This window comes from Sesamum indicum, unplaced genomic scaffold (genome assembly GCF_000512975.1).
Source record: "Sesamum indicum cultivar Zhongzhi No. 13 unplaced genomic scaffold, S_indicum_v1.0 scaffold00106, whole genome shotgun sequence".
Classification (NCBI taxonomy): Eukaryota; Viridiplantae; Streptophyta; class Magnoliopsida; order Lamiales; family Pedaliaceae; genus Sesamum; species Sesamum indicum.
In genome coordinates, this window is record NW_011628043.1 from 101,526 (window position 1) to 118,823 (window position 17,298).

The 17,298-nt window shown below is 34.6% G+C and overlaps 1 protein-coding gene across 1 annotated transcript; it reads right to left on the reverse strand.

The window, feature by feature from the left end:
- Window positions 1-14,838: 14,838 nt before the first annotated feature.
- LOC105178812 (receptor like protein 30-like) lies at window positions 14,839-15,486 on the reverse strand. Its single transcript, XM_020699447.1, has 2 exons — window positions 15,473-15,486; window positions 14,839-15,391 (listed from the first exon to the last, which is right to left on the reverse strand). Exons 1-2 carry the CDS (start codon window positions 15,484-15,486, stop codon window positions 14,839-14,841), a joined length of 567 nt encoding a protein of 188 aa, XP_020555106.1.
- Between the last annotated feature and the right edge of the window lie 1,812 nt (window positions 15,487-17,298).

Genomic DNA, 17,298 nt, shown 5'->3' on the forward strand with positions numbered 1-17,298 from the left:
AAGGGGGGGGGGGGGGGGTATATTATGAGGGAGATAGTAATCTTTATTATTCCAAGGCTAAAAATGAGGGAGAGAAGATAGCATTCCAATCATAAACATAAACGTACAAAAGGTCATGGGTTTCGTGATCATCCATCCATACATTTCAAAGTATACATTCCATGTAATACAACAATCCATGATATCCAATATCACAAAATAAATTGTACGAAGAAAACACAGGTTCGTAATTTACAATTAAAGGATGATCGAGAATATGTGCATCCAATGCACATAATAAATCTAATGAATTATGCAACTTTGATTTTTAGGAAAAAATCCAATTTTATCCAAAAATTAAAAATCAACAATTAATAATGAAGAAAAATTCCACAAAATCAAATTTTTGAGAAACGGCCAAAAATGGCCCAACCATCGGTCGTTGGTCCTTTAGCGCACGCTGGCCCCTCTGCCAGCATGCGCGCGTGGGCTACTGTCTGCTCGCGCACAGGCCCCCACCCGCATGCATCGACCTAGGCTGCTCGCTGGTTCCCCTACCTGTGCGCCCGCATGACTGTGCGCCGACATCGGCAGTTTTTGCTGCTATTTTTCTTCCCATTTTTTTTTGGTTCAATATGAAAAAACAAAAATATAGCATAAACCTATAAAAAATTCTAATTCTTCATATGCTTTAATCAACCATAAATTGCCAAAAAAAATGAATGAGCCATTTCATTATATAACCAATAAAAGCACGTTAATCACATAACCATCAGCCCCTACATTGAACCGAGCTCTGATACCACTTGAAGGGATCGGAAGGTATGGCCCATGAACGCGCTAGCGAAAGCGGTAAATAAATCACGTAATAATGAAAAATAAACACATGAATTAAACGAATGCGAGGGTGTACACTTGAAATTTCCGAGCGTTCGATTTAATAAAATAAAAATAAACATGGGGTTGATGTAAAATGCATAGAACCGAAAAACATAAAGGGAGAAATGATACCTTCGTTTTTCATGGTGGCTTGAAATTCTCTTCACTTGAGGCTTCAACAAACAACCCTCTCATTTGTCGACACCACAATAGAGTCAAGATCTCTACGTCCTCTTAGCTAGAGGAGAAGAAGAGGAAAAAATTCACCATGTGCACCGAGAAAGGGAGTGGCGGCCAAGCACCATGGAAGAGGACGAGATATTTTTGGTTTTTGTGTTTTGTGATTATGATTATAATTATTTTCCAAATAATTATATTATATATATATCTTGTTTAGATAATTAAAAATATTTCTAAATACATTCCATTAGCTACAAGGCATATTTCTTTTTATTCCAACTAAAGAGATACCCAAAATGGTTAGAATTGCACTTTCCAAAATTGCAGTTTGCTAGCCATTTATTTCCTTCCATAGAATTTTCTATGGGATTAAAACAATGGGCTTGGTCGATTTTTACCCTTAAAAATACAAGCTCAATAAATTTTTATTTAAATCTAATTTAATTAAAATCTATTTAATTGAGCCCAACTTGTATTTAATCTAAATAAATACATTACCCCCAATTATCCTTAATAAGATCCAACTTATTAAATTATATGGACAAGTCTAAATATAAATTAATACCATTAATTTATTCTTGGGCTCTTTTTCAACCAATGGATCTCTGTTTGTAAGCAATCCAAGTACTTGTGGAATTAATTTCAAATTAATTCCTTGTTCCTTTTAAGTGATTTTTGTGACTCTTTAGGTTCACCTTTCAGGTAGACTTGGATTAGTGTCCAACACTATTATTAATTAAATTTGATTTAATTAATAGTTCTGTCAGAATAGGTGATCTGGAAGCCAATTGCATTGGCATACTTTAATCCATTCTAACAATAACTCGATTCCATGTTTAGGGACAAAATGCATAACACCCTCCTGTGTTTTAGAAAGTATGCAAAAAACACCCCCCCTATTTTCAGGATAGGCTAAAAACCCCCTCCTGTTTTGTTTTAGTCAGCAAAAAACCCCCCATTCTGTTAGAAACTAACGGAAGGCGGAGGAGACGCGCGTCTGGTGCGTTTGGTAGTCATTTTCTGTAGTTTAAGTTCATATTTAATGACAATTTTGACTAAAATACCCCTCTATTGGTCTATATAACATACAAAGGGCTTTTTGGCTTAGCTTATGTCTTCCTTTTGCCATTGTCACCCTAAAAACAAAATAAGTATTAAATTTTATCATATTAAATTTAAATTTAAATTCAAAGAATTTTATATTTGTTAATTGTTAAATCCAAAATTATTTTAATAAATTAAAATATATATTTAATTACAACAATTATCATTACAATTATTCTTAATTAGTTAAAATATTTAATTATTGTAATTATTTAAAATATTCTTAATTAACTAAAATATATTTTAATTAATATAATTAAAATTAATTTAAAAGTTAAACAAAAAAAAAGAAGAAGAAAACAGATGGTGAAGCATTTGCGGTGGTCCACGATCAGGAAATTGAAATGCATGTATATAGTTGACGAAAATCGGTGGGAGGGGGCTCATTCGATTCGCAAGGAGGAGACGAAGCGATTGATGGTGGTCAGCGACCGTGGGTCGCTCCAGTGACGGCGAATCGACAGCGAAAAGCTTCGGTGGTCGTGGTTGTAGCCCAGCGTCTATAGTTTATAAAATCCCAAATTGTTTGAGGGGAAATATTCGCCTCATCAAGAGGAGTCGAATGATATGTGTGGCGCCCGGTGACTCGCCGTGACGGCGTCGGAATTTGGGAGAGAAGGTGGCGACGCCGGAGTTTATATATATAAAACAATAATAATATATTTTTTAGTTTTAAATTATTTTTTAAAATCTAACGGTTGAGATTAATTGATTAGACTAACGATCAATATTTGATCAAAGAAGATCCAACGGTTATTAAAATAAGAAATAACATATATTAAGTAAGGGTATAATGGTTATTTTCTAAAAAATTAACACCGTTAGTTGGATTTAACGGAGAGGGGGCGATTGAGCTGAGTTTTACAAAACACAGGGGGGCTTTTAGCCTATTCTCATAACAAGAGGGTCGTTTTTACAGACTTTTTAAAACGCAGTGGGGTTTTATGCATTTTGTCCTATTATTTAGTGAATAAATTGAGTATTTGCTATTAGCATTTCCTTTGTTGTGCTCATTGTATATATTTGCATTTTTTTTGGACATCACAACAAAGCCCATAGACTACTTTGACAACAATGCAGCAGTTGGACTGCAAGTTGGATGGCGGTCATGATGTCAACTGCCAAGGGTTAAGTCTGAAATTTTTCAAGTCGAGGACCTCGAGAATGAGCATCGAGTGTTGCATGAAAACTTGCATTAAGTGCCGCATTCATTTGATGAGTGCCATGTTTCATCGGCGAAAGACGGGCGTCTATGCGATCTTAGTAGGTCGATTGGCTAGGTGTTGTATCAACTAAACTGACTTGTAGAATAGTCATATGGAAGCCCTGGAGGCTTGATCGGTATGACTCGAATCCCCAGCTCTGATAGTGCAAGAGTAATCCTCAGATTAGAGGACACACGACAGTCGTGTGCATACGATGACTGTATCTTAGATTTGTGCAAGAGGTGATCGTGTCAAAGACATGGTCACTATAAGCCTAGTTCAGTGCAGTCAAAGCATGTAGCGAGGACGGTCATTTTCAAGAATAGGATCTGTCCCCTATCAATACGTGACAGAGGTATCTCCTATGCACTTTGAGATGCATTTACGCTTACGAACCTATAGCCACCGTCATTGATAGAATAGAAAAAGAGGTTTCTATGCCGAGCAATTTGGCATAACGTGATTCAAGTTATAAGCATAAACTCCTAGTTTAGGATGGGAGCCGACACCAAATTTAATGCCCTAGACTAAGGCTAGGAGACAGACAAAAGGACCATACCCATTTGCCTAGTCTCTAGTGCCATGGACCCTTGCTAGATGGCCACCCACGGTGACGGGCTTTCTTGATCAAGGTTGATAGAGAATTATTAATTAAATTAGATTTAATTAATAATAATTTTTGACACTAGCCCAAGTCTAGCTGAGAGGTGAACCTAAAGAGTCTCACACAAATCAGTAAAAAGGGACGAGGAATTTATTGAGAATTAATTGCACAAAATAATTGGATTACTTGCAAATGAGAGAGGTCCATTAGATGGAGAACCTAAGGATAAATTAATAGGATTAATTTAAATTGGGTTTGTCCTTATTATAATAAGTTGGACTTATTAATTAATAAAAACTTATTGGACTCGTGTATTTAATTGAATTAAATATATGATGGGCTTAATTAGGTGGATTTTAATTAAATTGAATTTAATTAAAATTAGTTGGGCCTTGTATTTTGTATCCTAATAAAATCGGCCAAACACCCCTTGAATTAAGCACACTGGATAATCCTAGGGAAGAAAATAATTGAGTAGCAAATTTTCACTTTTGGAAAGTGCTATGTTGGTCATTTTTTATTTGAATTAAAGAATATATTGCCTTATGGATAATGTAATGTACATAGACACATTCTAGTACATCCATACAAGATATATATATTCTAATTAGTTGTTTGGAATAATTAATTATTGCACAATACATAAATGTTAGAATTGGTGATCAGAAAGCCAATTGAATTAGCAATTTTGGGAACCATTTTGCAATTGTTTTTAATGTGATATTATCTTGAAAAATGTAGTAAGCATTCATCTATGACACCATGTGTTTGTTGTGCTTACAATTTACATTGAAGGTGCTTCAACGTCACAACAAATGCTAAAAAACCAATTGAATGACCCATGTAGTTGGGCTGCGCCTTGGATGGCAGCTATGAAACCAACTTCTGAGGGTTGGTTTAAAGCATTTCAAGTCGAGGACCTTGAGACTGGGCATCGAGAGTCCTATAGTGACTTGCACTAAGTATTGCATTTATTTGATGGGTATCGTGTTTCATCGGTGATAGACATGGGACATCTATGCAATTTTAGTGGATTAGTTGACAAGGTTGTTAATTAATTGAACTGACTCGTGGGAATCGTCATATGGAAGCCTGATAATATATGCTTAGTCCTTGAACTTGAGAAACCATGGCAATCGCATGTCCGATGCATACTTTAAGTCCAAGCCCACTTGAGAGAGGTTGGAGCAAGTTAAGGAGTTGAAACTCCTCACCATGATGAACATAATGGAGTGGTTATTTCATCATGGTTGAAGGTTATATGCATGTGTGTATAGGTTGCCTTGGTGGCAAAATTGGTAGTTATTGAATTTTGAATTCTATTGTATGTAATATACAAAACTACACATATATCCAACATAACCTATCACATGAGCCACGAAATTTTGCTCAATATTTTCCTTTTTGTTTTATATTGAATTTGATTCATATTAGAACATAAAACAATCCAAAAGTATTAAACAATACTGTTTCTTTGGAGTTCTTTTTTCTTCTTATTCATTGTTCTATCTAGCAATTGAACAATAACTATATCTGTTCCATAGTGGTGTAGACAAATTAGAAGGGTTCTAATTTGGATCCTAAAGTGAATGGAAGAGGAACAAAAAGGGAAACAACGCATGTTGCTGCTCATCTAAAGAAACAAAAGGTAAAGTTTTATATTATATTTTTGTGCCTTTTTGTTTCATCCACTAGCTACATATCTAGCATGTTTATTTGTTTGTTATTATGATTTTGACAAACACCAAATGTCCAGGAATTTTAAAGGGAACGCCCCTTTAAACCGTTTTAATTTTTATTATTTTATGCTTCAGCCGCGTTCCCGAGCCATATCGATTCTTACAGTGGTATCAGAGTCCAGTTCGATGTTGTCGCTTTAGGAATAACATGTTATTATATAGTTGAGAATGAACAACATGTTTAATTTGCTTTTGGAAAACATGTTTTATGGCTTTGAGGCATGGTCATATGTTTAGAAAATATGTATTAGTTTTGCTTTTAAATTATGGATATCTATTCATTTTCTGAAAATTGAATTTTCTGTAAATGCATGATTTTATTTTAGTTTTTAACTGTAGAAATTAAAAAAGAAATTTGAAAAATGGAGCAGTACAACCCTTGCTACCTTGTTGGCAGGGCGCAATGTGCAGGTGCACGCCCACCGCGCTGGGCACTCGAGGCTGGCTGTAGACGGTCGTCTGCTGTTCCTAACGGTTGGGTCGTTTTGCGCCATTTTTTTCGAATAATTGGATTTTCTGATTTTTGTAATTTTTTGGAAATTATTATTTTTTGCTAATTTTAATTTAGTTAGATTGAATTTTTTAAAATTAAATTATGTCATAAAATAATTTGAAACTAGTTTCCAAACAAACCAAAAAAGTCGTACATTGGATGTATGGTCGATATCTATTTTTTTAATTGGATCATTAGTATGTTATTATCTGTATTTAATTATATTTTTTGTATTTGATATTGGATATCTATTGTTAAATACATGAATTGTATTTATTTGTATCAACGATTGGTGCAGAATTGACCACTCAGCTATGCAAGTGGAGTAAAAGACACATTTTGACGTTTTCCCATGCCTCATGAGGGCACACTTTCAGCCCCAAACTTTCGGTCTATAGCAAATGCTAGTAGTCCAAGATGGTGGTTTGGAACATCCAAGAGGACAGGACACCAAATCCACGCTCTCTTATTTTGGTAAAAAGGAATGTAAAATCTAAATCAATCATTTGATCTAGCAAAAAAAGTACTAGTGTTTTATGTATTATATAAATGTATTAATTACTATTTATTGGACAAACAATAGGGATGATCACAAAGCCCATTGACCGAATACATAATTTTATTTTATGTTGGGTGAGGCCTGCGTGCCAATAAGGCTTGCTTTCTCCTTCTTTTTGTACTCCCCTCCACTTTTGATGGGGGTTTTCAATATCAGTTGTAATGAGTGTAATTAGGAATGCGAGGTTTCATTTATTTTGAATAAATGTAAGCTTCTAAGGAGATAAGGCCTAGGCCTGTTGGATGAAGCTCATGAAGGAAGAAGAACAAAGAGGAAGGCCCACTAGAATGATAATGGGTTAGTATTTTGTAATACTTAGGCCACACTCTAGATTGACCATACACTTACTAGGTGCTCAATGGGTCACTGTGGATTGCGCTTGTGATCATTCAACAAGGGCGTGGTAGACTTGTTTTTGCATGTGGTGTATGTTCTAATAGTTGATTTATGATATGTTTGGAATGCATTTATTTATACTCAATGATTAAAACTGATACATTCAAAAATCTTAAAATGGCGAGGTCTCCGTTACAAAAAATTTAACTCTCACTTGGATGGTTCCAGTTATATATTGGGCCTATAATGGATTAAATGCAAATGGTTTGATTAAACCTAGGCATTCTATCCACAACAATGTGGTGTGGATGCTACTTTCACCCATTCGTGGTCTCATGAGTCGTAGCACGTTTGGAATGCTACTTCTCACCATGATGAATATGATAGAGTGGTTGTTTCATCATTGTTGGAGGTTATATGCATGTGTGTATATGTTGCTTTGGAGGCAAACTTGATAGTTATTGAATTTTGAATTTAATTATATGTCATATACAAAACTACACATATATCATGCATAACCATCACATGAGCCACAAATTTTGCTCCTTTTCTCTCTAAAAAACATTCTCCTTGTTGTTCTATATTGAATTGCATTCAAGGTGGATTATAAAACAATCCAAAGCACTAAGCAGTGGTGTTAGTTTGGAGTTGTTTTTCTACTTGTTTTTTGTTCTATCTAGCAATAGATCAAGAACTATATGTTTGGTGTTGTTGTTGTTGCGATGAACAGTTTGACGGGTGAAGGAGGCGAAGATGGTGGCACGGTAGTTGGATTGGGATTGTCGCCGGTTTCTTGTGCCAAGGAAGGTTTGCCCAATCCTATTTCTTATCCGTGAGTTGTGGAAGAGATGACAACTTATTGGGTGCCAAGACAGTCGTGGCCAACCGCTGATGGTCGAGAAAATACGGGCATCTTCAAAGGTACGATTCCACTCCGTGCATCGAACACGTCTGATTCGTTTAATGATAAATTCACTACTGCATTCAATAAGTCTAGTCGTAGAACGTTGAAGTACATTGAGCCGAGCATGCAAAATGGTGAAATGGTGATTCGACCATCTTTGAACATGATTCGTGATGGTTCTACACCGTGGAAGCATATGGCCGTAGGTCTTTTTCTGGGTAAAGGCGTATTTTCACCACTTGAATGATCTTGTTCCATCCATATGGCCATCGGTGAAGGATGTTATTGCGACTGCAAATGGATTTAATTTCTTCCAATTTCATACAATGGCTGCGAAGGAGGAGGTTATTAAGGGGGGATCTTGGTTATTCCAAGGCCAACCGCTTGTACTGCAGAGGTGGGAACCGGGGATGGCATTGTGTAAACACAAACATACGCAAGTTTCGGTTTGGATTTGATTGAGGCACCTACCTGTGGAGTTCTGGACCATCGAGGGTCTTAGTGAGGTTGCTAGTGGAGTGGGGAAACCGTTGTACCCTGATTCCATCAAGAAAGCATGCACGAGACTGGACTTCGCTCGTGGATGTGTGATGCTTGATGTGTCCTCCAAATTGCCGAAGCATCTCGTCTTGTTAATGCCATACATTAAATTATCAGAGATAATTTAACAGGAATAGCAAAACTTAACTGAGAAGAGAAATTGGGATTTTATATATAAAAATAACATAAACTAGTTCAACTTAACAGGAATTGTCCTAATTTAATGAAAATAATGCATATTTTCAAATATAATCTATCATCCTTTCAAAAAAAACATAAAATTTAGGCACTTAAAAGAAATAATACACATTTTAGAAGAGAAATTAAAGATTTATCTTCTATTAACACTTGAATGTTGACCTGACTAGTTCAATCAATCCAGTACCAGATCGTATGGTTCATCCGTTGAACCACTATGGTCAAACGATTTTCATGAAAAAAATAGGTTTTTTGGCTCCTCCGATTTTCTGATTTCAACTGGTTCATTTACATGCGTAAAGTTAATTCTTTTGATTATTTAATTATTTTATTTTTTAGTTTTTATATAATTGAATAAATAGTAAAAATTATTATATTTTCCACCAACACATAAAGATTTAGTGCATAAAAAAAATCATGACCCTTTACATGCATGCGAATTTATGGCATTTCCGTTTAATTACTACTAATCACACACAGAGGTTGTCGTTGTCGTTTTTGCCTGCACGGCTGCAACTTATGTTGAGAGGGAAATCACACAGCAGTGTTTTTCTTTGGAAGGAATCTGTTGAAAATGTTTGAAATTGAGATGTTTTCAAGGATGGAAAGAAATACAAATTATATTTGACATCACTAATAAGAAAATTCCCTTGTGATTATTATATCATTTGCAACATTAGCCATCATTTTACAAGTCATTATTTTTCTTACTATTTTCAAGGAATAAATATCTACATCCAATTTCCTATATGCAGTCTGTTTGCAAGAAAAGAAAAATTAGTATCTCTTTCAGCCACAAATAATGATTTCGAGTATCAATAGAAACCACCCTTTTTTCAAAATAATGATTTATGGCATTTTGTTTGACTACTGCTAATCACATACCTTGATTTTAAGGCTATCACTAGAATACTTGTACAGCGACTGAGCAATATGTTGGATAAGATTATTAGCCCATCCCAAAGTACTTTTATTCTTGATCACTCTATTGGGGACAATATTCTGCTAGTCCGGGAACTCTTTACTGGTTACAACCAACAACGTCTTCCACCAAGGTGTGCTCTGAAAGTGGATCTACGTAAGACATACGACACTGTTGAATGGGATTTCTTAACATTGTGCTTCAGATTTTTGGATTTCCGCCTCTCTTTGTCCAGTGGATTTACGAGTGTCTCACTACCACATCTTTCTCGTTGGTACTTAATGGTCAACCACACGGGTTCTTCGCTGGTGCAAGGGGCTTGCGTCAGGGTGACTCGATTACTTATTTGTAATGGTCATGGAGATGCTGATGAAATATTTGGGATAATCGCTTCTCACGTCACATTTAACTATTTCCGATTGTCGTCCTCTGCTTACGAAAATTGAGATGCGTATCAAGAGATGGCAGGGCACAACATTATCATATGCAGGGCAAATTCAAATCATCAAATCTGTACTTATGGCATTGAGTATTTATTGGGCGTCTGCTTTCATACTCCCCAAGGGCGTCATCCAGGAAATAGAGAGGCACCTGCAGGGTTTTCTATGGAAGGAAATGTCTATAGAGAAGCTTCTTCGTCTCCGTCTCTTCTACGGTCTCTTATTGAGTATTGGATTGGTGATGGAGCTTCATTCTCTCTTTGGCATGATCCATGGCATAGCATGGGTCCACTTATTCTTTCATTCCCGAGAGGACCTAGCCTTACTAATACACTGACTAGTGCTTCTATTAACTTGGTTATGGTGGAAGGGCAATAGTGTTTGCCGATCATCACTACATCCAGGAGGTGTTTGGAGATTCTACATCAGTTACCAGTTGTGCATGGTGGCTCCAATCAAATTCTGTGGCATACTGGCACTGGCTCGCCGACTGTAGCTTCATTGGTTCGCCTCCTATCCCCGCCAGGCACCAAGGTAGGCTGGTTTTAACTCCTCTTGGGGCCCTTCAAAATTCCTCGACACACCTTCGTGCTATGGTTGGCTATTCTCGACAAGCTGTCCACAATGAACAAAACGTGGCTTTCTACCTCGTGTCCTTGTGCAATGATGATTCTACGGAGACGCACAACCACTTTTTCTTCAGATGTAGCTATTCCCGGCACTGCTTGCTGTGATTCGACGTTATATGCCAGTTCCTTGACCTAACCAATCTTGGTCTACAGATGTTACATGAGTTTCAACAAGATGGAGAGGTAAACATGTCATTAATGCGGCCTACAGAGTATTACTTGCTTCTCTGGTCTATTACATTTGGATGGAGCGGAATCGCCGTCTATTCGAGAACGTGGGCCGCCTTACACGTACTCTTTCTATTACTATTCTCGATGATGTAAGACACCGGATTATTACTACTGAATTACCATTTTTTGTTAGTTCATGTGGTCTTTATCGCTTATGGCGAATCCCTTGACCTGTCAGGGGTAAATCGTAAAAATGATTCATGATTATACTGTACTCGCATACTTCTTTTGTTTAATAAAATTTATATTTATTGGAAAAAAAAATCAGGTGATGTAGTGATGATCATTTCCTACATTTGCATGTGCCTCTCCAAATTCTTTTATCTACTTTCATTTTCGAAATTTTAGTATATTTAATTCATAATTTGATCATTGTCCGTATTCAAAAAATATAGTATTTGGCGGCTAACCTACTTATATAAAATATTTTTATAAGTTGATATATTTTATAAGATGTTGAAGTTTATTTTAATAATAAATTAATATTTAAAGTTTTCGTACAATAAGAGAACAAAATTTATAAAATGTTAGCGATTTCATTTTTCTGACTAATTTTAAAAAAACTTGAACTAATCTATTAAAACTTTTATAAATTATTTTGAAGAGCTTATATTGACTGAAATACCGTCTTTAACTTAAAAGATAATTATTCATTTGTGATTTAATATATTTCCAACATATATATTCAAAATAAGTTGAATTTTAATCTTGGACTTGGAGAGTATTTGAAGTTAATTATATAAAATTAATTAGTTGGTCGGACTAATCTCTATCGATTTGTATATTTTTTAATTCTTTAGTTGTCACCTATTCTTATATATCTGTGTTTGAATGAATAGATTATCAAGAACAAATTTTAAATAATTTCATACTAGATGATTTAAAATTAATTAATATTTTATAGAATATAATTCTAAATAGAAAAAGAAATTTAAAATCTTCTATAATATGAAATTACGTAAGCAATTTAAAAAACAAACCTGATAGTGAGAGTCTTTTAGGACTTGACATAGGTTGGGATCAATTAATCAAGTCAATATGTTTCACGTACCCATTTTCTTACCCTTTTAACACTCCATCTTGATTAAGATTTTAGAGATTTTGGACTATAGAATATTTTAGTCTTCATAACACAATTGACAAGTAACAATAAATTAATTTGAGTACTTATTTTTCTTTTTCTTCTTCTTCTTTCACTTTTTTTTTCAAGGTTAATTGAGTAAATTGCAACGAGCTCATCTAAAATTTGTTATAATTATGAACAAAATTATTATTTAAAAAATTACAAATACCCTCCTAAACTTAATGACCACCCAACAAATACTCTCTACAATGGCTAACAAATATCGCCTCATAACAAATATCACTCACTTTTTTGCATCTAGTTATTAAAGTATATATATCTTTTTTTAAAATAATGATTTATGGCATTTTCGTTTGATTACTGCTAATCACATGCCTTGATTTTAACATAAAAATTCAGTAATCTAAGAAAATATACTCAGGAAAAACTCCTTTTATTGCATGAATATCATACATAGCATTTATGGCTATTTCCCATGCTCTATTGTATAGTTTCAGCATTGGCGTCTTCTATTTGTTCTTCCTCTATGTCCTATTCTCCTGCCTTTGGGGTTAAATATCTTTTGAAAAGCTTGCTCAGTCAGATCATTGAACTTGTGTCTGAAGCTTCGACAAAAGAAAAGTAGCCAGAGAATGCTTCCTAAGCCAACAACATACCCAACTGCAACAGATACATAATCCCAATTGATGGCCTCGTCCTTTTGATGTGGATTAGGTGGTGGCACGTTGTCGTCTTCACCTGCATGCCTGCAACTTATGTTGAGAGGGAAACCACATAGCCCTATGTTTCCTTGGAAGGAATCTGTTGAAAACGTTTGAAACTGAGGGCCGCTTGGGATTGGCCCGATCAACTGATTGTTGGATAGATTCAAGACTTCAAGGAATGTGAGGCCTGTAAGCTCTTTTGGTATCCCATGTTAGCTGGTTCGTTGAGAGGTCGACTGACTCAATATACGTCAACTTACCCAATGATTTCGGAATTGTTCCTATGAAAGTATTGTGAGATAAGTTGAGAACGTGACGAGCTCTAAGATCACCGATTGCATCTGGTATCTCCCCTTGAAAATTATTGCAAGAGAAATCAATTGATGTAAAGATTGTCAAAATCTTCGCAAACTCCTGTTCTACCCTTTTTACGATTACTTTCACTGTTGCAAGGTAGTATTCAACACCAAATCCAAATCTTCTGTCGTAGTGATTGTAGTCACTTTCTAAGTGTGCGACCTTTTCTAGCGTCATTCCCCAGAAGCTCTTTATGTACAGATAACCAGTGAAATTGCTAGAAGCTATATCAATGATTTGGAGATCTTTCCAGCTTCTGCTACATCTCACTTGTCCATGGAATCTGTTAGAGCGCAAGATGAGGACACGCAAGCTAGATGGCAGCATGCATGGGAAACCATCATAGATGTTGTTATTTCCAACATTCAAGACCTGTAACGATTTGCAATTGGCCAAGGACACTGGGAGCCTCCCTTCTAAATAGTTCTGACTCATATCCAAAATTTTTAGACTACAATAGACAGAAAATGTATCCGGTATATGGCCACTGATGTTGTTCCCCCCAAGATTCAACACCGCAAGGTGCTCAACTTTTTCCACCAAACAAGGCGGTATGCTCCCGCTCAATCTATTGGCAGACAAGTCAAGAACATCAAGTCGAGTAGAAGTGCAAAAGGATGTCGGAATAGCTTCACTTAGGCTATTGTTCGAAAGAGACAAGTAAATTAGATAGTCAGTGGAGTTAACAATGTTAGGTGGAATGGACTTTTCAAAGTTGTTATTAGAGTAATCTATATAGTTAGCATCTTGGGGTAGAGGGGGCAACTCCCCCTGGAGTATGTTTGAGTGTAAGTCCAGATAACTAAGTGAACTAGGAAAGTGGTATGACTTCTGCAGACTAACCAACAGATTCGAAGAAAGATCCAAATGGGTAAGTGCTCCATTTCCAATTTCCCAAATCCAATTAGGTACTTCCCCAATTATCCTGTTATTTGAGAGGTCCAACATCTGCAGCATGTATTGATTTGTAAGATCAGGAATATTATGTAGATTGCAAGAAGCTAGGGCTAACCGGAAGAATAGCTGGGGAAACATTGATAAATTTGTATTAGTGATGCATATGTCGAAAGATAAATTGTTGTAAGAAAGGTCAAGGTCTATAAGACTGTGTAGCCTTTGCAACTTTCCTAGTTGAACTGTGCCATTGAAGAAGTTGCCAGAAAGGTCAAGAATTTCAAGCCTTTCTAGTGTGAAGAATGAATTGGGAATTTGCCCTTCCAGTTTATTACTGCTTAAATCTAGCACAAGTATGTTAGGAAAATGTAAAATTTAAAATTCATAAACTCGACCACTTAACTGGTTGTAGGAAAGTCGAAGTATTTGTAGTGAAGGAAGACTAAAGAGAGACTTGGGGATGCTCCCACTAAGTGAACTAATACTAAGGTCTACAGATTGAAGGTTCTTGGACATGTAAAATGGTGGGATTGAACCAGTGAAAAAATTCCAGGATAAGTCCACATGAATTAGCCCAGTTAGGGTAGAAATCATGGATGGAATAGGTCCAGTGAAGCTGCAGAAGTTCATATCTATCTCAGATAACATGCTAAGATTACCAATAGAATTTGGTAATGGGCCTGAGAAGTTAGTATATCAAAGCAACATAGTCCTAAGAGATGCATTTTGATGAAATTGTGGTATGGAGCCAGTGAGGAACACATTGTAGGATAAATCAAGATTCTCCAGGGTAGGTATTTGGATGATCATATTAGGGAATGAGCCTCTTAAATCACATCCACTGAGAGACAAGGTAGTCAGATGTGAAAAGTTAGCAAAGAAATGAAGAACTGCTGACTAAGAACTGCTGACGACATATGAATGCCATCGAGATAAAGCTCTCTTAGCCCGGTTAGATTCTGAAGAAGCATCTTCCAATTCAGATCTTCAATTTCTAGACTGTTATAACCGAGTCTATATGAGAGATCAAGAGTGACCAATCTCCTCATTAGTGAAACTTCAATTGGAACCTGTCCACGAAAACCAGCATCTGATAAATTCAAATGCATCAAATGTTTGAGGTTGAGAATCCCACCTGGAATCTGACTTCCAAAGTCATTCCCAGCCAAGTTTAGCTTCTCCAGGTACCGAAGGCTGAAAAGACTTGACATGTTATGAATTCCACCCGAAATTCCCTCCCAATCGAGCTGCAAACTGATCACATGCCCCACACCATCACATTCCACACCGTCCCAGTTGCAACAATCTTGAGTCTGATTCCAGAGCACCAGGTTTAGTGATCGAGTGCTGTTGAATATAAGATCGTTTTTCAATTCAAACAACAAACTTCTCTGATCCTCCAGGCATTGGCTGTAAGCATTTTGAATAAAACAATTAGTTATGCAAAATATTGAAAGTATGCAGATGAAGCAGAAGAAACACTGAGAATACAAAGAAATTCCCATAGTGAAGGATGGCTGCAGGAATATGAGTGAGTGGCAGGTGGCTTTAAATTGACTTCCATGTTTCTTACACGCCGACGACTTTCAAAGTCTTTCTATGGTGAGTTTGTTCTTTTAACACAAATTATTAATTAACAGTGACTGTCTTATAAATGTAGAGAAATAAAAATAGTAGAAATAACCAAATAGTGAAAATATCATAATTAAATTTGATAATCAAATGCAGAAATAATAATCATGGCCAAACAAATTCAATGTGAAAATTTAAATTTTTATCACGATTAATTAATATTTTGTCATGATTTTTAGCTATAGTTAAAAAATATCATGATTTTAATTTAGTTATGATTAATATTTTGGCCTCACTTGTTATTTTTTACTATATGAAGTTTTTTAGTTATTTAGTTATCCAAATTTGGTCCCAAACTATAAGATTTTTTTTTATTTTTTAAAAAAATAAAAATGATAGGAAAATTTTATTTTAATATACATAATAAATAGTTGTAAAATTATAATTATTTTTATTTCAAATAATTTTTAGGCTCTACTTACTATTTTTGAAATTAAATTTTATAATATATCAATGTTTGAGCACAATTTTATAATTATTTAGATTCGAGATAAACTGTAGCAACTATTAATTTTGTTTTAAATTGAATTTTTCTTATTAATTGTCTAAAAATATTTTAATAAATTTAAATCGAGATAAATTTTTTTTTGTACCCTTAAACAATATTTTTGAAGTTAAAATCAGTCTCATGTGAGCCAATAGGAGTTACAGCCGTTAACGGCTATGTGCGGATACATGGCCTCTGCAGTTAACTTAGGATGAAAAGGCGTGTTTTTGTATTTTATGGTATCAAAAGCGACACTCGCAATAATTATGACACCAAAAATAAAAATAATATTTTTTAACGGATCAAAAAATAATTTTATCCTCATATAAAGTTATATATCTAAATTAAAAAAAAAAATAAACATAATAATGAGAGTCTCTTTTGCCTTGACTGAGCTTGGGACCAATAATTAAGTCAAGTCAATATGCTTCATGTACCCATTTTCTTAACCTTTTTACATTCCATTTTGATTTAGAGACTTTCGACTATTGAATATCAGTCACCGCGCACAATTGACAGGTAATTATTTATTAATATATAGGCAATACGAAGGAATTAAAAAAAATATATTTTAAATTATTCATACTTTTACAATATAAAAATTATGTAATAAACTAGATATACAAATATAGTAGATCTTAAATATTTGAATTAATTTTTTGTATCTCGTTATTAAATACTTCATTATAATACATTGGGAGTTTAGATTATATTTAAAAGGACTCTAAAGAAAATATTTATTTCAATTTGTACTCCAGTTCAGTAGAGAGCACTCCCAGAATAATTATCCATCTTACAATATAATTAAGTTTATTTTTGACACTTTTAATATTACTTTCTTAAATACTAATCAGAAGTACTATTTTCAGCTTTTCTGCCTTAAAAAAACAACTTCTGAAATATTTGAAATACCAATTTCTATTTTTGAAACGGCAATAAAAAAAAAAGCACTTTGTTGTAAATAAATTACCGTTTTAAATTTATTTTTAAAATTTTATATTTAAAGTTGATACTGGAGTTTCAAATAATTTGAATAATTTAATAATAATTAAAATTACACTTCACATATTAATTATTTTAAAATTTATATATTTTATTTCCTATCTTATCTAATTATATTATTTCATTCACGTATTATTATTTGATTAATTGATAAGATGATTTTTTTTGGACTGATGCAAGTTTTATTAGTTAGTGT